At 41.3% G+C, this 22251-nt stretch overlaps 1 protein-coding gene across 11 annotated transcripts in view; it reads right to left on the minus strand.

The window, feature by feature from the left end:
* The window catches only part of LOC138759087 (sodium/myo-inositol cotransporter 2-like), a 251059-nt gene that overhangs the window by 114628 nt on the left and 114180 nt on the right, over nt 1-22251 (minus strand). For 8 of the 11 annotated variants that reach the window (XR_011354632.1, XM_069928979.1, XM_069928982.1 and 5 more), the window contains 2 exons: nt 3182-3317; nt 2077-2208 (listed from right to left, as the gene is read on the minus strand). Coding sequence is in view for 10 of the 11 variants with exons in the window: in XM_069928979.1 (XP_069785080.1) it covers nt 2077-2208; nt 3182-3317 (268 nt within the window). In the remaining variant the exon portion in view is untranslated. Of the gene's footprint in view, nt 1-2076; nt 2209-3160; nt 3318-22251 lie in introns of all 11 variants that reach the window. The other 3 variants (XM_069928981.1, XM_069928987.1, XM_069928980.1) reach the window with 2 other exon arrangements.

A 22251-nucleotide genomic window follows, 5' to 3' on the forward strand; every position in this document is an offset into this window, starting at 1 on the left:
AAGACCCGTATAAGCCACCTGCAGCAACCCTGGAGAAGCTAAGGAAAGACTGGATACTCTGGCCCCAGTGCCACCCACACAGCATGGGCAAACAAAAACTTTGATCCCCAAGGACCTGCAAGTACATCTTCATCCACAGGGGAGCACACTGGGCACTGTTACAATGGCCATATGAAGGGCTGTACAAGGTGATCAGGCACAAGGGATCAACATGCGTGCTGGACATAGGCAGGAAAGAAATGACATTCACTGTTGACCGCTTCAAACCAGCACACCTGGACACAAACCATCTGGTCAACACACAGCCACCATGTTACAGGGGCAGGTGACTCAAGCAAAAGCAGACCACAAACAAAGGTGACTGCATCTGCATTGCTGGTTCGGGGGGGGGGGGTGGTGGTCATGTAGTGGCCCAATACCTGACAAGCAAACTGGCACTCAAAATGACAGACTAACAAGGCAAGCTCGGAAAGCCCCCACACACTAATGGCCGTTATTGGCCAGGAACCTGCATGGCAGGAACCACAGCCAATCAAAGGCCAGCTCGCTGTTGACGTCACATCCGCCTGCAGTGGTTGTAAACGATCTCGAAAAGCAGAGGGAGTGCCGTTCTTCTCTCGCTCTGTCATAGCACCTCGCTACATACACACACAATGAGTAACTCTGTAATGGCCACAACATCATACCTGCCATTCTGCAGCTGAACTACAAGGTGATGCATTTTATTTCTTCTGCTGCATTTCTTCAAATACTTTATTTCTTACTTTTGACTTTGTGTCCCTGTTGCATTTCAACTCATTCCCATGGCTGTAATTTTGCCTTATTTCCTGTCCTTCCAGACAAACTCTCTACCAGCTGTACTTGTGCATCAACTGCCTCTTCCTCTGCTTGTTCACTTTGATTCCCACCCCTACTGCGATACTAGTTTAAACACCCCTACCCCCCAACAACAGCATTAGCAAATCTCCCTGCCAGGAGATTGGTTCCCCTCGAGTTCAGGTGCAGGTCTAGGCACTATCTTCCTGTTTTGACTTTCCCTAGTTTGTGGTACCAGGACTAATCTAGAGATGACCACCTTGGAGGTCCTGCTCTTCATCTTTCCTAACTCCCTCAATTTACTTTGCAGAATCTCTACCCAAGTCCTATATTTAATGTGCCACCCAATGAAGGTGAGCATAACATATGCCTTCTTTACCAACCTTATTTATTTGTGAGGCCACTTTCAAGGATCTGTGGAATTGAACTCCTGTGTCTCTCTTTTAGGAGTCCTGCCATCAATTTTCTCTTTACATTTAACCTCCCAATGTGCAAATGAAATGTCCAGATTAAACTCCAACATCTGTCACCTATCTATATCTATATTCTTTGATAGCCCTCTACACTATCCACAGCTCTACCAACCTTCAAATCATCTAAAAATTTACTAACCCACTTACTTTTTAATCCACAAACAGAGATCCTAACACTGTTCCCCATGGAACACCACCGGTCTTCGACCTTCAGCTGAAAGAATGCCCTTCCATAGCTACATCTGTCAGTCAATATGCCAGCCAATTTCAAATCCATACTATCAATTCACCATGAATCTCATGCATCTGCACCTTCTGAATCAGCCTATCTTGAGGGATTTTGTCAAATACCTTACTACCATTCATATAGATAACATCCACTACTCTACTCTCATCAACCATCTTTGTCACCTCATCAAAAAATTCCATCAAATTGTAAGACATGAGCTGCCCTGTTCAAAGCTATGTTTACTGTCCCTAATCTAACCATGCCTTTCCAAAATAATGTTAATCCTAACCCTTAAGTATCCTCTCCAATAGTTTTTCCTCCACTGATGTGAGGCTGATTGGCCTATATTTTTCTGGCTTATCCCTATTTCACTTCTTGAACAAAGGTAGAACATTTCTTTCTGTTACTCATGAGAAATCAAACCTCTTAGCCTCAGCAATCTCTTCATTAGTCTTTTTCAATAACCTCGGATATATCCCATCTGGTCCAGGGGTCTTAACCACTTCAATGTTCTTCAAAAATGCCATGACACATTAGCATTCTTTACACTATACTTACTATTGCTATGTTTCTCTCCCCATGGATGCTGCCTGACTGAGTGCTTCTGGCATTTGCAGTTTTCATTTTGAATTTCCAGCATCTGCGATGTTTTGATCCTGACAGATTTTTCCGGTTTGAACTGCAGTTTATCTCAAAGAAATGAAAGGTATTTACCTTTTACATGCAACTTTCCTCACACTTATTTGAATTGGTTCTGCTTGGAATGAGGTTTAAATCTCAGGCAGGCCACTGAGCTTTGGTTTACCTATCACATTAAATCATTCCCACTCTGACTGCTATGTCCTTGGCTTTCAACAACACTGCTGTAACTCCATGGAAGCTCAAACGACAATGCATCGTCTAGCCCTCCAGACTCAGTTATGAGTTCAGGAATTTCATTGATGTTTCTGCTTTTTCCAATTAAACATTAATTAGATCAATCTTTGTCCACTACCACCTCTTTTTAAATTGCCCTACCAAGCTTTTGCCCTGCCTCTATCTGCAACTTAAAATTTATTTATTTGTAATCCATAATATAATCAGAAAATACAGACAGTAGACAACAGATCCACAGATTCTACCAGCTACTTGAGAATTCCCAATGCAGCCTCCTCTATATCAGGGACACTGAATACAGACTGGGAAATTATTTTGTTGAGCACCTTAGCTCTCTCCGCTGCAACATCAAGGATCTCCTGGTGGCCAGCCTCTTTAATTCCATGCCCCATTGCTACACTGATATGTCTGTCCATAGCCTCATGTAGTCCAGGTTGAGGTCACTCTTAAATTGACCTCAGCAGCTGTCACCCCATTTTCAACTTAGAAGCGCATAGCCCAGCCATTCCACATTCCAAAAATTGAGTGTGCCAACTGCCAGAGGATAATACTGTTAAACTCATCCCTCATCTTTGTTTTACTACCATATTTACATTTTAGGATTAATAAAAGGATTTACTAATGTCACAGTCTGTCACAAACAGTAAATTCATGAAACTTTAGATGATTTTAACATTACAAATCAGCATTTTCTATCCGATTTATGAAAGGCAATTAGGAAAAGGTTATTAATATTTGTCATCTTGCATTTAATTGACAACTTAACTGTCACATAAAAGGTGCTTACTGGGAAAAAGCACTCGACTGATCATGCCTGGAAACACCATTATGAAAATTGGCAGGATTTTCAAATACGCTGCAAACAAGCAGCCACTCTTGGAATGGATTATAGATTTTGCAGAAAGTGTCCGCTGCACAATGACCTGAAGTCAATACAAGGCATTAGATAATTAGGTTAGATTCAATAAATCCTTGTTCAAGTACATTTTCAGAAATAACAGTCAATAGTATGGTTAATCAGGGTGGCATAATTAGTAGCAGTTAGTGCAATTCTGTTACAATGCCAGCAACTCAGGTTTGAAACCTGGAGCTGTCTGTAAGGAGTTTGTATGTCCTCCTGATGTCTGCATGGGTTTCCTTTGGGCACTACAGTTTCCTCCCACCATTCAAAACATATGGGGGTTGTAGGTTAATTGGGTGGTAAGGGCTTGTGGGATGGCAGGCCTGTTACCGTACTATGCATCTAAAAGAGAAATAACACTACAGCTGGCCTGCAGAAGGACGTATGTTCTACATTATAACTTCCACTTACCTTTATTTACCCACTAACATTTCCTCCTATCACATGACCATTCAGTTGACCATTCAATATATCTATCCACTTGCTACACCTATTCAGCTACCAACACATTTTCTGTTCCAACCACAAAAAACTATTCCCACATACCTTCAGAATCAGAATCAGGATTTATTGTCATGAACAAGTCATGAAATTTGGTGTTTTGTGGCAGCATCAAAGTGCAAACATATATATTATAACCATCTTATGAGATAATTTTAAAATAAAATAATAAAAACAATAATAATGCATGAAAAGTCAGGCAGTATCTTTGGTTGATTGATTATTCAGGAATCTGATGGCAGTGGGGAAGCTGTCCTTGCGCTGTTGAGTGCTCATCTTTAGTGAAGAGTGAACAGGGCACGGCCAGTGTGGTGGAGGTCTTTGAGAATAGAGGTTGCTTTTTTAAGACACCGCCTCATGTAGATGTTCTTAATGGAGTGAAGTCTGGTGCCAGTGATGTTGCAGGCCAAGTTAATAACTCTCTGGAGTTTATTCTTGTCCTGAGAGTTGGCGCCTCTATACCAGTGATGCAACTGGTGACATACTGAATCTCCTCAGACACCTCACAAAGTATAGCTTATGGTGAGCTATACCACCAGTGATTACATCAATGTGATGGCTCCAGGACGGATCCTCGGAGATGTTGGCACCCAGGAATTTGAAGTTCTTTACCCTCTCCACTACTGATCCCTCGACTGGGTCATCTTCCCCTGACTTTCTCCTGAAGTCCACAATTATCTCCTTGGTTTTGCTGACTTTGAACATAAGGTTGTTGTTACACCATTCAATGAGCTGATCTATCTCCCTCCTGTACGCTTCATCGTTGCTGTTTATTATTCTGCCGACAACTGTAGTGTCATCGGCAAACTTGTAGATGGCATTGGAATTGTGCCTGGTCACACAGTCATGGGTGTATGAGTAGAGCAGTGGGCTAAGCACGTATCCTTGGGGTGTCCATGTGTTGATGATCAGTGAGGAGGAAATGTTGTTCCAATTCATGCTGACTGTGGTCTTCCAATGAAAAAGTCAAGGATCCAGTTGCAGAGGGAGGTACAGAGGACTAGAGTTTGTAGCTTCTTGACCAGCACTGAGGGAATAATGGTATTGAAGGCTGAGCTGTAGTCGATGAAGAGCAGCCGTATGAATTGCATGAATTGTGGTGATCTAGAGCTGAATGGAGAGCCAGTGAGATTGCATCTGCAGTGGAGCGATTGTGACAATAGATGAATTGAAGTAGGTCCAGATCTTTAGGTATGTGCTAATTCTGACCATGACCAGCCTCTCAAAGCATTTTATCATGATAGAAGTTAGTACTACTGGGCGGTAGTTGTTGAGGCAGCTCACACTACTCTTCTTGGGTACTCTCTTGTTGGATTTATGAACATTTTGGACAATCTCACAAACAGGGATGGTTTGGATGGATAGTACTGCTCTTTTCAGATGCCAAAAGTGTTCTTGAATGTCATGAATGAAACCTGTGGTCCATGGGCATGTGAATTGTTCATTCATTATGGACTTCTGAATACTGAGTTAGTGATATGCATATCAATTAGCATATGCTGATTGACACCGGCCTGCCATTTTTGGGGTCACAGTTGTATCAATGCTTAAGATTGAATTTCTGAAGATATGTGAAGCTGCAGGAAGGATCCCTTTCACTCCAGACCACTATATAATTAGAGGAGTATTGATTACTTTTCCAGCCATAGAACGTTATAGCACAGTACAGGCCCTTTGGCCCATGATGTCGTGATGATCCATATATTTGTACCAAAAAAATCTGTTATGGGGTATATTATATTTTATATTATGCATAAAAATGTCTCTAAAAGAGATAGATTGTGGGGGGGGGGTGTTTAGTGTAGGTCACTTCATTAAAATGCAAGAACTTTGCTGAAAGAAAGACTTCATGTCCACATTGACTTCACAGAAACTTTGAAGAATGCCTATTGAGACTTCACAAGCAGGTGTTAATTGGGCTGATATTATGGAGTAAATGAACTATTGTCTTTAATGTATCAATATCCTGATGCATTTTGGAAAGAAACTGTTCTTGAACACAGAACTGTTGGCCTTCAGGGTTCTGTATTTTCTGTGCAAAGATAGCAATGATAAGAGGTTGTGACCAGGGTGATGAAGGTCCTTTATGATGGGTCACCACTGCTTACAGCAGCCTCAGGTCCAGGGTTCTCGCAGCAGCCCCAGGTCCCTGCTGCTCTTGGCAGCCCAACATCCTCACTGCTCACAGTATCCCCAAGTTCCCGCTGCTCATAGCAGGCCCACATTTTTACTGCTTGCAGCAGCCCCAGGTACCATATAACCATATACAGCACAGAACAGGCCAGTTTGGCCCTACTAGTCCATGCTGGAACAAATCCCCACCCTCCTAGTCCCACTGACCAGCACCTGGTCCATACCCCTCCAATCCACTCCCCTCCATGTAATTATCCAGTCTTTCCTTAAATGTAAATAACGTCCTTGCTTCAACAACCTCTGCTGGAAGCTTATTCCACATCCCAACCACCCTTTGCATGAAGAAATTTCCCCTCATGTTCCCCTTATAATTTTCCCCCTGCATTCTCAAACCATGGCCTCTGGTTTGAATATCCTCCACTCTTAATTGAAAAAGCCTATCCACACGTTGACTCTCTCTGTCCCTTTTAAAATCTTGAACACCTCCATCAAATCTCCCCTCAATCTTCTACGCTCGAGAAAAAAGCCCCAGGCTGTTCAACCTTTTTCTGTAACTCAAACCCTGACATCCTGTCAACATTCTCGTGAACCTTCTCTGCACTCTCTCTATTTTGTTTATATCCTTCCTATAATTCAGTGACCAAAACTGCACACAGTACTCCAAATTTGTCCTCACCAGTGCTTTGTACAATTTCATCATAACATCCCAACTCTTGAATTCAATACACCGATTTATGAAGGCCAACATTCCAAATGCCTTCTTCACCATTCTATCTACCTGAGTATCAACTTTGAGGGTACTATTTACCATAACTCCTAAATCCCTTTGTTGCTCTGCACTCCTCAATTGTCTACCATTCAATGTATATGACCTGTTTAGATTTGCCTTTCCACAATGCAACACTCACACTTTTCCATATTAAATTCCATCAGCCATTTCTCAACCCACTCCTCTAGCTTTCCTATATCTCTTTTTAAGTTACAGTAATCTTCCTCACTATCCACAATACCACCAATTTTTGTATCATCTGCAAACTTACTTATCCAATTTACCACCCCTTCTTCCAGATCGTTAATATAAATAATAACAAACAATAGTGGACCCAGGACCGATCCCTGAGGAACTCCACTAGTCACCGGCCTCCAATGACAAACAATTTTCTACCAGTACTCTCTGACACTTTCCATCCAACCAGTGCTGAATCAATTTCACTACCTCCTTATTTATACCTAATGCCTCCACCTTTTTACCTAACCTCCTGTGGGGAACTTTGTCAAAAGCTTTACTAAAGTCTAAATAGACAACATCCACAGCCTTCATCATCTGTTTTGTAACCACCTCGAAAAACTATAAGGTTTGTTAAGCATGATCTACCCCTGACAAAACTATGCTGACTACTTCCTATCAATCCATTCTTCCAAATATTTGTAAATGCCATCTCTCAGAACACTTTCCATCAACTTACCCACCACAGACGTCAGACTCACAGATTTCTTGGCATACATTTGGACCCTTTCTTAAACAGCGGAAAAACATGAGCCACCCTACAATCCTCTGGCACTACCCCTGTTACCAGTGACATCCTAAATATCTCTGTTAATGGCTCCCTGAGTGACCTTGGGAATACATTGGCTGGACCTGGAAATTTGTCCACCTTTATCTTTTTTAACACTGCCATCACTACCTCCTCAGTTATCCTTATATAATTCATGACCTCCCCACTATTTTTCTTTACTTCAACTGGTACAATATTTTTTTCCCTAGTGAGTACCAAGGTAAAGAAATCATTTTAAATTTCCCCCATCTCCTCTGACTTTTCACATAGCCTACCCTCCCTATCTTCAAGGGGTCCAATTTTATCCCTCACTAATCTTTTACTTTTAATGTATCTATAGAAACCCTTTGGATTTATTCTTACGCTGCCTGCCAAAGCCGCTTCATGCCTCTTTTTGGCCTTTCTAATCTCTTTCTTAAGATTTTTTCTACACACCTTGTAGTCCTCTTTCAATTTCTCATCACCCTGCTGTTTATACCTCTTGTACACCTCCCTCTTTCTCCTAACCAAATTTCTAATATTCCGCGAAAACCAAGGCTCCCTATGACTTCCAGCCTTTCCTTTGATCCTCACTGGGACATATCTACTCTTTACTTTCAAAATTTCTTCTTTGAATATTCTCCATTTTTCATTTACATCCTTTCCTGAAAAAAATCAGGTCCCACTCAATACTCCCCAAAGCCATTCTCATTACTTCGAAATTTGCTTTTCTCCAATCCAGAACCTCAACTTTAGGCCCTTCTTTGCTCTTCCTTAAAACTACCCTAAAATTAATAGAGTTGTGATCACTAGACCCAATTTGTTCTCCAACGTTAACCTTAGACACCTGACCTATCTCATTCCCTAACAGGAGATCCAGTATTACACCATCCCAAGTCAGTTCTACGTATTGATTAAGAAAACTATCTTGCACACATTTCACAAACTCGAGTCCATCCAACCCTCTTACTGTATGGGTATCCCAATCAATGTGAGGGAAGTTAAAAATCTCCCATGATCATTACCTTATGTTTATTACACATATATGCTATCTCCTTACAAATTTGTTCTTCCAATTTTCTTGGCCCATTTGGTGGTCTATAATACACTCCTATTAGTATCCTCATGCCTCCTCCACCCATCAATTCCACCCAAACAGCCTCACTGGATGATCCCTCCAAACTATCCTGCCATCTCACGGCAGTAATGTCCTCTTTCACAAGCAGAGCAACTCCTCCCCTTTTTTGTACCCCCTGTTCTATCACATCTAAAACATTTGTATTCTGGAATATTTAGTTGCCAGTCCTGACCCTCCTGTAACCAGGTCTCACTAATTGCCACAACATCATGATTCCAAGTGCCAATCCATCCTCTAAGCTCATCTACCTTGTTCACTATGCTTCTTGCATTAAAGATCACGCATTTCAGAGAATGACCCTCACATATATTCCCTATTCTACCTTTTACCTTAACCTCCATCCTTCCTTTTTACCTTTATCATTCTTAACCCGCTGCTCACGACAGCCCTACATCGTCCCTGCCTGTGAAAGGCCCAGGTCATTGCTGCTTGCGGCAGCCCCAGGTCCCTGCTGTTCACGGCAGCCCCAGGTCCACGCTGCTTGCAACAGGCCCAGGTCCCCTCTGATTGCGGCAGTCCCAAGTCTACACTGCTATGTGTAGACTATCATACCTGGTGGAGAAAAAAGTTATTTTTGAGCTTTGTGCAAGCTGAAGAATTTGCACAAAATCTTCCAAGAGTTCAGAAGGAATGAAGAATAAGAAGATTTGCTGATGTCATTGTATCTTTGAAGGACTAAATTTCTTTGGTAGTTCTTACAAGGCAGAGTAATTCAGAATATTGCATACTTAATACCTTTGCTGTGTCTTTTTTTTGTTTAGTTTATACGTTTTCTTAAATAAAGTTTTAACTTAGATGTAAAGAATTAAAGAAAAATGCACCAGGGGGGTGGGGAGGGTAGGAAGTTCTGACATCTATTGGATCATTGGGTAGTTGTGACTCTGGTCACGGTACGTAAAATAGAATGAGGTGGTGTTGGAATTTATCATTTCAACATCTATTGGGGAGGGTTTATTTTGTTTCTATATAGTTACAAGATTGGTTATAAGTATATTTTAATTGTATTTTTCTTTTTATCTGGATTGCTGGAGAAGGTACGTGCAAGCACACTGGGTTTGGAATGATAGAGTTGTGGGACAACAGGCAGAGGAAATAGGGGTCTATTAAAATAAGTAACACAGTGAAATTTGTAAATTATAATGTTAATGGATTAAAAATGAAAAAAAATTATTAGCATATATTAAGAAGAGGGGAGCAAGAAACTAATTTAACCGAAAAAGAACATTTGAAGTTAATGTGAGATTGGATTGGGCATGTAGTAGCTTATTCCTTTAATTCTAAGGAAAGATGTGTGGCAATTTTAGTGAAAAAGAATATTCCAATTAAAATACAAGATATAGCAATAGATCCTGCTGGGAGATACATGATGATACATTGTCAAATATTTTCAGAATTATGGACTCTTCTGAACTTCTATGCACAAAACATAGATGATGAGAGATTTATTCAAGAAACTTTTTTGAATTTAGAAGAGGCACATGAGAATATTTTAATAGGAGGAAACTTTAATTTTTTTAGATCCAATTATAGATAGAACTACCAGAGGTGTAGCAAGAACCAAAGCAGTAAAAGCGACATTGAACTTAATAGATGCATGGAGGAGAATCCATCCTAGAGAAAGGGACAATTCTTTTTATTCAAATAGACATGATTCTTATTCTAGAATTGGTTTATTTTTATTATCTGCACACATATAAAGCACGATATTAGATGTTGAATATAAAATGAGAATTTTACCTGACCACTCGACTTTGTTAATGACTATTATAATACCAGATAAAGAGAAATTGGTTTATAGACAGAGATTGAATTCAATATTATTAAAAGGATTTTTTACAACTTTATTAGAAGGCAAATTCAGTTATTTTGTGATACAAATTTGAATTAAGTGAATGATAGATTTGTAATATAGGATGCTTTAAAAGCCTATTTGAGAGGACAAATTTATAGTTATTTACAAGTTGAGTCTGTCAGGGGGGCTGGTTGTTCTGGTTGGGTGCCTTAGCACTGGTGGACTTTGCTCTTCCAGAACTTCCTGTGCTTCCTGTGATTCTTAGGTTGTGAGGCTCTGATGGGTTGTGGGGGGGGGGGGGGTGGGGGTCCCGGGTCCAATGTTAGCTCTGTTGGAACCACTTCCTCTGGACCCCTCAGCCGGGTGTTTGGGTGTTCCAGGCCTATTGCGGGCATTGTGAACTCAGTTCCTGAGGGTGCCAGATCTGTGATCGTGACCATGTCCTTCCTACCATCTGATTATATCCAGTATGCCAAAGGCATACATTGGGTTTGCGTCCAGTAGGTACACTTGCTCAACCAGTGGGTCTGTTTTGCTCCTCCTCACGTGATTTTTCACCAGGACCAGTCCTGGTGTTGTCAGCCATACTGGAAGAGTGATCCCCTTGGGAATGCAAACATTAGCTTGTGAGGAGTTGCACTGGTCGTGGTGCAGAGAAGCGACCTTATGGAGTGGAGCACAGTGGGATGAACCTCTTGCCAGTTTGAGTCTGGAAAGCCTTTAGACTGGAGGGCTAGCTTTACAGCCTTCCAGACCATTGCATTCTCCTTTTCAACTTGTCAGTTCCCTCTGGGATTATAGCTAGTCGTCCTGCTTGAGGCGATGCCTCATGTGAGCAGGTACTGGTGTAGCTCTTCACTCTTAAATGAGGATCCCTTGTATCTATGAATATGGCTGGGATACCCAAACATGGTGAAAACGGAGTGCAGGGCTCTGATAAATGTGACAGGGGACAGCAAATTGGAAATGCGAATACTCATCGATAATGTTGATAAAGTACACGTTCCCGAGATTGGAAGGAAGGGGTCCCTTGAAGTCGACACTGAGTCGTTCAAAGAGGCAGAAAGCTTTTATCAGGTGCGCTTTGTCAGGGCAGGAGAGATGCAGTTTGCACTCAGCGTAGACCTGGCATGACCTGGTCATCTTCCTGATGTCTTCGATAGAGAAGGGCAGGTTGCGTGCCTTGACGAAGTGGGCCACACAGGTGATGCACAGGTGGCAGAGCTCGTCGTGGAGTGACCACAACTGACTGGTATGTGCAGCAGCATAGCTTCCTCGGGATAGGGCACCTGGAGGTTCATTGAGTGGACCTGGCCTATATACCATCTCCTAGTTGTAGGTGGGAGTTCGATCCTCCACCTCACAATCTCGTCATTCTTTATATTTCCCCTGTTCATGTTATTAAACATTAATGCCACAGATCGCTGGTCAGTGAGCAGTGTGAATTTCCTGCTGGCCAGGTAGTTCCTCCAGTGCCTGATGGCCTCCACAATGGCCTCAGCCTCCTTTTCCACAGACAGGTTTCGGAGCTCGTGGCCTTGCAGGGAGTGGGAAAAGAAAGCTACCAGCCTGCCTCACCTGATTAAGGGACATGGCCAGAGCTATGTCAGAGGCATCAGTCTCCACCTGGAATAGTGTGTTTTCATCCACCGCATGCATGGTGGCTTTCGCGATGTAGCTCCTGACAGTGAGAAGGAGATGGATTTTAAGAGGGGGTGGACCTTGTTTGCGTAATGAGGTACCCACTGGGCATAGTACAAGAAGAAGCCAGGCTTAGTACGCTCGGGGTCTGGGCTAATGACACCGTTCTCCATCACATAGTCTAGGATAGCTGGCATTTGGTCCTGAACACACACTTACTGGCATTGTACGTGAAGTTCAAGGATTTGGCTGTGTGGAGAAATTTCTGGAGATTGGTGTCGTGGACCTCCAGACCATATCTGCAAATGGTGATGTTGTTGAGATAGGAGAAAGTAGCCCTTAGCTCGTATTTGTCTACCATGTCATCCATCTGACTCTGGAAGACAGAGACCCTGTCCCTAATTCTGAAAGGAATTCACAGGGACTGATAAAACCTGTCCGTCTGCCTCGAATGTGGTGTAGGGACGGTCCTTGAAACAAATTGGTAACTGGTGTAATGCAGCTTTCAGGTCGACGGTTGAATAGTCCCCATACTGCGCAATTTCATTCACCATGTACAGGAGAGTGAAGTGATTAATAGTTTGGCTATAGCCAACTACTAGCCTGGACTTTTCTCCCCCTTTGATGACTACTACCTGAGCTCTCCAGGGGTTGTTACTGGGTTCAATGATTTTTTTTCCTTAAGTAGCCGCTGTGTCTCAGCTCTAATAAATTCTCCATCCCCTACACTATATCACCTGCTCTTTGTACCTATCGGCTTACAGTCAGGGGGTTAGGTTATGAAATGGTTGTGGTGGGGGGGGGAGTGGTTCGATATTCAGTGTGGAGAGACCGCATGTAGTGTCTGGGTTTTGGGACCTTCCATTTCAAACTGTGATCGAGGAAGTGGGCCAGAGTACTTCATAGTCACAATTTTAAGGTGACACAAGAAGCCTAGGCCCAGCAACACAGAAGCTCACAAACCTTTCAATAGTTAGTCGAAACTTGGAAAATTCTCCCCATTTTACAGATGAGTGCACAGTAGAATACCCCTGAATAGTTGCCAAATACAATTGTGATGCAAGATAGATACGATAGTCCGTGGGGTAGACCTTTAATTTGTACTGCCAAGTGGATGCCGAGTTTTTAAAGCTCTCCATTGAGCCAGTGTTTATTAAAAATTCCATCAGATGTCCGTTTACCCTCACCTCCATCATCAAGTTACTCAGCTGGTGGGGTTTCACATGGTCAAGGACAACTGATGCCAGAGACTGCATCACTCCCCTTGCCACCGTTGTCTTGATCCACAGGCCGGGGCGGGGGGCATCAACCATGAGGAGCAGCAAGATGGCCATCGTTCCCACCATTGCTTCTCTTCTGGTAGTGGTGATGGCATCGCTTCCGCCATTGCTTCTCTTCTGGTAGCAGTTCCCGCCACGAGGCACAACAAGATAATGGTAGTGTGCAGCATGGAGAGGTGGGTGTCTGTGACTCTGGGTTTGGGCATGGGGAGTATGACTGTTTGGGGGCCGTGCACATGGTAGCCTTCCTGGAGTTCCCCTTCACCCAGTGTCCCCTCTTACAGCATCTGAAATACACAGAGTCTCTTGCGGGGCATTTGGCTTGTCTGCAGAACTATTATTCCTGGTCACGTATGGCCACATTAGTCAGTACCTGGGACAGCAGTACTCCATAGGCCTGGCTTCCTGAGAAGGTGTCACTTTCATTGGCGAGGTGGTCTGCTCCCACTTGGGCCTGTTCGAGAGACTTCACGAAGTCCTTCTTCCCAAACTCCAACAATACCTTGAACTCATTCCAGCCATGAGTGTATCTTGGACTTGTTTCTCTTCCCTCACCAAGGCTGAGACTGTTTTGTAGTGGCACTTTCTCGTCAGTGTCCATAGTTCAAGTACATCCAGTGATTCACCTGGTCGTTACCAACATTGTTAGAGCCAGTGCCTCACCAGCACATCGTTGTTCGGCCTCATGTAGTGGGCCTTCGATGGCTGTTCCATATGCTGCGCAGTCCCTGATGACTGTTTATCCCTTGGAGGTGACTCAAGAGAGGACGGGTGATCTCTGAAGACCATCACAGTGGAAGACTTCATGACTAGCTGCAATATAGGACTGGAAGCACTCCTGCCAGTAGGCAAATTCCTTCGGGCCCTCTGGGTCGATGTGGAGCATGCCTGGCGTCAATAGGGCCATCATCCTTTCTTCAAAAGTAAATCAATAAAATTGTAACTTGATCAATGGTATTCAGAGACTTGATGGGAGTACAAACATGCTTTTATTGACTTACAACTAACAGCCAATATTTCCAGAGGTCTTCAGGTGGATCTGGGGTAAGGCGGGAAAACATGGTTTATATCGGTTAGGGTTAGGGTTAGGGACCAAAGGAGGGCAGAGCCAAGAGGAGGGGCAGCCGTCTACTCTATACAGACAGTAAATTCCAGTTCACTGCAGAGTGCAAAGTTGTTATTGGTGCACCATTCATCCAAATTTTCAATCTCCGTCCTGTATGCTGACTTTATACAACCCACTATCGGTGGCAAATTTGTAGATGGTGTTATTGTTGTAATGAGCTACACAGTCGTAGGTGTGAAGTGAGTAGAGCAGGGACCTAAGTCACATCCCTATAGTGCTCTGGTACTGATGGAGATGGTGGAGGAGAAGGTCTTACCAATCTTCACTGATCATGGTCTGGAGGTGAGGAAATCCATGATCCAATTATGCAGTATGGCATTAGCTCCCAAGCCTTGGAGTTTGCTGATCAGTTTTGAGGGGATGATTGTGTTAAATGCTGAACTGTATTTGATAAAGGACATCCTGACATGTGCATCTTTGCTGTCCAGATGTTCCAGGGGGTTTGTGTAGGGCCAGTGAGATGTCATCCCCCATAGGCCTGTGGCTGCGATAGGCAAACTGGAATGGATCTATGTTACCACTCAGATTGCTAGCCTTTCAAAACACTTCATCACTCTTCATGTAAGTGATACTAATTGATAGTCATTAAGGCAGGTTGCTACACTCTTCTATGAGTGACGCTTGTTTGAAACAGGTGGGTACCATGCCCTGCTGGAGTGAGATATTGAAGATTTCCGTGAATACCTTTGTAAGTTGATCAGCGCAGATCTTTAGTACTCGGCCAGGTACTCCATCCGGCCAGATGCTTTCCTCAGATTTAACTCTCTTGAAGGCAGCACACACGTCATCCTCAGATAGGGATAGGGTGGGATCGTCAGGGGATGAGCGGGTGTGGAGGAGTAGGTCTTCACTGTTACTGTCGCAAATTGGGCATTACGTTCCTCTGGGAACTTGGCTGTCGGCTACTTTACCAGATTTGGGTTTGTTACAGGTTATGGCATTCAGGCCCTGCCACAGCTGTGTGGTGTCCCTTGTTATTTCCATTTTTATCCGGAAACCTTCTTTACCTCTTTGCCTTTTCCTGTCAAGAAAGTTTTCCCCCTCTTTAGTTTTCCTCTCCGCCCTACCCCTCTACCTATCTCTTGACCTCTCACACAACCTCTATACTAACCTTCTGGACCCCTTCCCCAACTTATATCGTCCCCTTTCTTCCAGTTTTGATAAAGGATCTTGACTCAAAGATTGACCAATTCTGCTTATGGATGCTGTTTGACCTGAGTTCCTCCAGTATTTCTTTGTCTGTCAAATTAATGGTACTATCTGCTTGTAACATGGTTGATCACTCCAATACTCTAAATATGGGTCCATAATGCACACAATGAATACAGTCCAAATCTGATAGAGCAGGCCACTGGTGTTCTGAAGGTACTTCAGCTGCTCAGAGGAGCCCTGTGGTATTTAATGAAGAAGATGAGCAATGGAATTGTTGTGCGTTGAACAGTCAGGTGGAATTTAAAGAAGTTTTCATTGTTTTTGACTGTGATTGGGGTGTTTCATCTGATGGGTATGGCAGCAGTTCACTGACAACCAATGAGGGGAGGTGGAGAATGGAATGTTGCACAAGGAAGTCAGGAAATGGGTATTGGGAAACAAAGAAAGTTTAGCGGCTGTGGGAATAAGTAACGATGATTAGATAATGGATGGTAGTAAGGTGTTTGGGATGGTGGGGTTTGGGAGATAAACAATGCTTGTATGGTGTGATAAGCTAGTGGTGGATGTAAGCATGTTTGAGCAGGGTTTATAGTGCCTACTGAATGTATTTCCCATATTTCCTTCTGATACAAGAGGCCATTCACTCCATCAAGCCTTTGCCAGTTCTCAGAGCAATCTCATCATTTCATACTCTTCTTATTTCTGTGACAGAATATATAGAGGTGTTTGGGAGATAAATTTGGAAAGGTTTGTTAGAGCAGGTCACACATAAGCCCTTTAAAACACAGATTTTTTGTGGGAGCTTTTGCAAGAGTGCTCAGACTCATGATGGACTGTTGTTTGCAAGAGGACAACAAATGTAACAACAGGGAGTGGCAGCTTTGTCTGGAAAACAGAACTTACTGTCTGGAGGATCATGTGATTTTTGCAGGCAGACAGCAGGAAAAAAAAAGCAGGCTTTGCTCTCAGAGTTGGAGAGAGTGAGAGAGAAGAGAGACACAAACATCGGTTCCAGAGGAACAAGCTGGCAAGCTTTGGAATACGGCCTGGTCAAAGGAGAAAACTGGCTGTCCGGTGTTTCCCTTGGAATAGGAGAAACAGAATGGAACTCTGTGGTGACCTGAAAGAAAGAGATTATCATCTGGAGAGCCCTGAAAGAGGAAAGTTTCATCAGCAAGAAAGACTGGAGTGGCTGATTACAAAGGAATCTTGTCCTGGAACAAGAAAAACTGTCTCTCTGAAAACCAACAAGAACCCTTCTGAGTGGTAACTATTTGCCTGTTAAGCACCAAAGACTGGTGAAGTTTATTAATGTTAACTTCTGTTCACAGTCCAAGAATTGCCTGCAACCAGTGAGATTGGACTGTGAACCAAAGAACTTTGCTGAATTTACACACACATGTGAACTTAGCATTAGAAGGGGGTTAAGTAGTTTAAGTGAGCCAATAAAGATAAGTTAAAGTTTGATTCTATTTTCATGTTCAAAAATAATTAAAAGCAATTTTTGTTTAAGTAACAATTTGTCTTGGTGAATATCTATTGCTGCTGGGTTTTGGGGTCCTCTGGGCTCATAACATAAGGATAAGAATTCCTTCCACATAAGAAAAGGGAGATTCTTGGGGGTACATGTGAGGTAGGGAGAGTTTAGTTTTTTTATATAGGAATGTATAGGTAGATACAACATTGAGGTCTGAAGGCCCGGTACTGTGCTGAAGTGTTCTATGTTCTTTCATCCATGTGCCTGTCTAAGAGTTTCTTTAATGCCTCTATTGTTCAAGCATCCACAACCACCCCAGGCAATGCATTCCAGGCACCCACCTCAGTGTAAACAAATACCCCTGATTTCTCCCCTAAACCTTCCTCTGCCACTCTGTCTACCTTATCTATGCCTCTCATAATCTTATAGGCTTCTATTAAGCCACCTCTCACGTTTCTTAGCTCCAAAGAGAAAAGCTCCAGTTCTGCCAACCTTGCTAAATAAGACATATTTTCCAATCTCCTCTGCACACTCCCTGGAGTTTCCACATCCTTCCTGTAATAAGCAAAACAGAACTGAACACAAAAGTCTTAATGTGTTCTCATCAGATATTTATAGAGCTGCAACAACATCTCATGACTCTTGAACTCAATCCCCTGACTAATGAAACCCAGCATGCTATGTCCTCTTTATTTTGAAAAATTTATTTAAAAGATTTCTATACATGTAATAATATCCAAGTACAAAATATATCAACCAAATATTAATATCCAATCTATTTAAATCCCAAAGGAAAAGAAAAATGTAAAGAGAAAGAAGTAAAAGAGTAAGGAAACATAAGAAAAGTAAGAAACTAGAATAAAAATCTGGTTGCCATAGGTTCCTCTTTATCACATGGAATTAATCATATCAAGGTGGTTCATGAAGTTTGAGGTTCAAGGAAAATGTCTATATAATAGTTCCCTCAATTCTTAAGTAGGGCACCATATTTTTAAAAAAGACATCATATTTATTTCTCAAATTATAAGTGATCTTCTCCAAAGGGACACAACTATGCATTTCTGCATTCCAACATTCCATACCCAAATGGATATCTGATTTCCATGTCATTGCTATACATTTTCTTCCTACTGCTAAAGCAATCTTTAAAAATTATTTTTGATGTGTAGATAGTTTCAGTTTCGGTCTTATCTATTCAATATTACCTAATCAAATTAACTGGAGTTTATGGAAATTAAATTCCCATAACCCACTCTAGATAAAATGCCAAATTTTACTAAAAAGAGATTGTAAAAAGTTACCTACCTCCTGACCTTATCTAAAACACTGATCATACAAATCTGATTTCACTTTATTTAGCTTTTGCAGAGTGAGATATAACTGATGTAAAAAATTGTATTACACTAGTCTATATCTAACATTTTTCATACTGTCCTGACACAACTCTTACCAACTTTCTTCATCAATATTAACATTTAAATTTGTCTCCCAACATTGTCTGGACCTATGAATCCCTTGCAGAATTCCCTTCTGTAAAAAAGTATACATAGCCATGCTAATGAGCTGAGCAGAAGTGTTTTGAAAGAGCTCTCCACAAAAAGTATTAAAAAGACAGTTTAAAAGCTCAAAAACCAGAATTTTATTATAAAAAATGGATAAAACTAGTGCTAAACGACTAAGGCAACCATAAACAAAAATTGAAAAAATAACAGCTCAGCCAGGAATATCGAGAGGAAGCCTGATGAGGAATGACTCAGCAGGGGCCTTGGGACCAGATGAACCCAGCAGAGCTGGGGGGGGGGGGGGTCAGTCAAGATATAGCCACCTTCCTGAACATGATGGAAACTTTATGCAGTCATTTTACAAATGTGAAATCAGTGATGAGAGATATATCAGAGAAAGTAAAGGAAATCAAAGAAGTTGTGAAAGACTTAAATGAATGAATGACTTATTCAGCGACTGAGTTGGACAAAACAAAAAACAGGCTGAAGGCACTGGAAGAAAAAGTACAAATATGAGATGAGACACAGAAAAGAAAGGATTGATGGACAAGTTCGACCATATGGAAAATTTCAGCAGATGTAACAATATAAGAATCATTGGACTGAGAGAAGGGAGAGAGAGAAAAAAATCTGGTGAGTTCCGTTGAAAGATGGATCCCAAGAATGCTGGGACAAAATAAGTTAAATACAAAGCTGCAAATTGAAAGGGCTCACCAGACCCTTGGACTAGAAGAAACGGCGAACAGCGACCATGACCAGTCCTTGTAAAGACTTTTAAGTTACTGGGAGAGAGATGCTGGGAGAGCATATGAAAAAGTAATGTTTTTTCCAGAACTTCAGCCCTACCTTGGTCAAACAAAGAAAGGAATTTGATGAGGTAAAGAGACAACTGCGATCTAAAAACTTTAAATATTTGATGATTTATCCAGCAACGCTGAGGGTGGATGTCTCTGAAGGTAATCAACGAATTTTCAAGAACAAAGTTGAAGAGTTTTTATGAAAAAATTAAAGTTGCCAGCTGAAAGGACAGAAAAGATCATTTCAAAATGGGATTAAATGAAAGACGTATCTTTTTATTTATACTACTAGTACTGAGCCATCTTGTTTTCACTATTAAAAGAAAAAAAATATTGCAGTTTATATGGAGAGCTCTGAAAAGACAGAAAGGTGGTAAAGAAAGCAGCAAGGTGGGAACTCTGACAGGGGAGGGGGGAGAGATGGCACCAGGAGAGAAGTGGTTTTAAAAGATGGTGCCAAAGGGAGGGTTTTTTCTTCTTCTTTGGAAGAACGCGTGGGTTTTTCTCAAAGGTTTCTGGGTACTATTGTCAACGTCACTGTCAGAGCTAGGGATGTGTGTGTGTTTTTCTTAAAGGGGAAATGCATATGTTGGAAATGTTTTTTAATAGGGAAATGTTACATCAGTATTTAGAAAATTGGGAAGATATTATTGTTACACAATATTTGTGTGAAAAATATAATAGATAAAACAGTAATGTTTATTAGTCTTGATATTAACAGGATAAACAGACCGGAAAAAAGAAGGAGGGTCTGGGCATACTTAAAGAAATTATAAGTGGATATATTCTTTTTGCAGGGAACACATCTTACCAAATTGGAACATGACAAATTAAAGAGGATGGGTAAAAAAAATAATATTGTCTTCCTTTGGTTCAAAGGCAAGAGAGGTGGCTATTCTAATTAATAAAAGTACATCAGTGTTAATAGAAGATACCTTGATTGATCAAACCGGAAAAGGTATGTAATGGGACATTGTAAAATTCATGGAGAAGCATGGACATTTATTAATATTTTTTCCCCAAATCATTATGATAAAGCCTATATGAAGGATATCTTCTTGAAAACAGTAGAGGGAAAACTTTAATTTCTGCTTGGACCCAATACTAGATAAATTGGCAAGAACAATAATGAGAGCAAAAGCAGCAAAAACCATAATTTCATATATGAAAGATCTAAATGTTATTGATGTATGGAGGTAATTAAATCCCACAGAGAGAGACTATTCTTTTTACTCAAGGGTGCATGACTCATATACAAGTTTTGACTTACTTTTAATGTCTACCCAGTTAAAAAATAGAGTGATAAAAACAATATCTAGCAAGGCTTCTATCAGACCATTCTCCATTAATATTAACTATGGCAACAATGGAAAAACAAGAGAATGTATACAAATGGTGTCTCAATACTACATTGCTTAGAAGAACAGACTTCTGTGAATTTATAAAGAAACAGATAGAAATATTTTGATTTCTGATATGGGACAAGCTTAATGCAAATTTAAGGGGACGAATTATATACCATATGAAGAATCCTAAGAGGGAACATATGGGAGAAGTAAACAGTTTGGAGAAGGAAATTAAAGAATTAGACAAAAAATATCAAAGAACAGGACTACAGGAAGAATACAGAATAAAATGATAAAATATGATACAATTCAACATAAAGGACAGAAAAACCTATATTAAAAACTAAAGAACAATAGTATGAGTTGGGTGAACTGGTGCACAAAGTTTTAGCTTGGCAGATTAAAACAGAAGTCATCACGAATGATACATGCTATAAAAAGAGAAACAGACACTCTAGTATATAAGCAAAAAGAAATTAAAGACACTTTTATACAATATCATACCAAGCTATACAAGTCAGAATTACTAGGAGCTGAGAATGAAATTGAAGAATATTTGATGAATGTTGAACTTGCAAGACTGGAAGAGAAAGGATAGAATTAGATACTCCCATCTCAAGTGAGGAAATCAAAAAGATCCTGGGCACCCTACAGGGAGAGGATGAATTTCCACCTGAGTTTTATAGACAATTCAAAGAATTATTAATGCCCTTTTAATGGATGTCCTGAACCAAGCTGTGGAAACACAGACTCTCCCAGTCATTCTCAACCAGGATTATTACAGTTCTTAACAAAAAAGAATATTGTGACAGAGTATATAGAGGCGCTTGGGAGATAAATTGGGAAAGATTTGTTAGAGTAGATCACACACAAACACTTTAAAACACAGAGGTTTTGAAGGATCTTTTGCAAAAGGCAATAAATGAAACAATAGGCAGAAGCATCTTTGTCTGGAAAACAGAATTTACTGTCTGGAAGGTCATGTGATCTTTGCAGGCAGAGAGACAAAAAAGGGAGGCTTTGCTCTCAGAGAGGAGAATGTGAGAGAGAGAGACACACACAGATATTGGATCCAGAGGGTCAAGCTGGTAAGCTTTGGAAGATGGCTTGGTCAAAGGAGTGGACTGGCTGTCTGGTGTTTCCCTTGGAATAAGGGAAACAGAAAGGGACTCTGTGGTGACCTGAAAGAAAGAGATTATCATCTGGAGAACCCTGAAGGGGGAAAGTTTCATCAGCAAGACACTGGAACACCTGATTAAAAAGGAATCAGTCGTGGATGTCCTGGAACCAAAAAAAAACTCTCTCTCTGAAAACCAACAAGAACCTTTCTGAATAGTAACCATTTACCTGTTAAGCATCAAAGTCTGGTGAACTTTGTTGATGTTAACTTCTGTGCACAGTATAGGCATTTTCTGCAACCAGTGAGATTAGACTGTGAACAAAAGAACTTTGCTGAGAATAAACACACATTACACACACGTGCACTTAGAATTAGAAGGGAGTTAAGTAGGTTAAGTGAGTCAATAGAGATAAGTT

This window comes from Narcine bancroftii, chromosome 3 (genome assembly GCF_036971445.1).
Source record: "Narcine bancroftii isolate sNarBan1 chromosome 3, sNarBan1.hap1, whole genome shotgun sequence".
Classification (NCBI taxonomy): Eukaryota; Metazoa; Chordata; class Chondrichthyes; order Torpediniformes; family Narcinidae; genus Narcine; species Narcine bancroftii.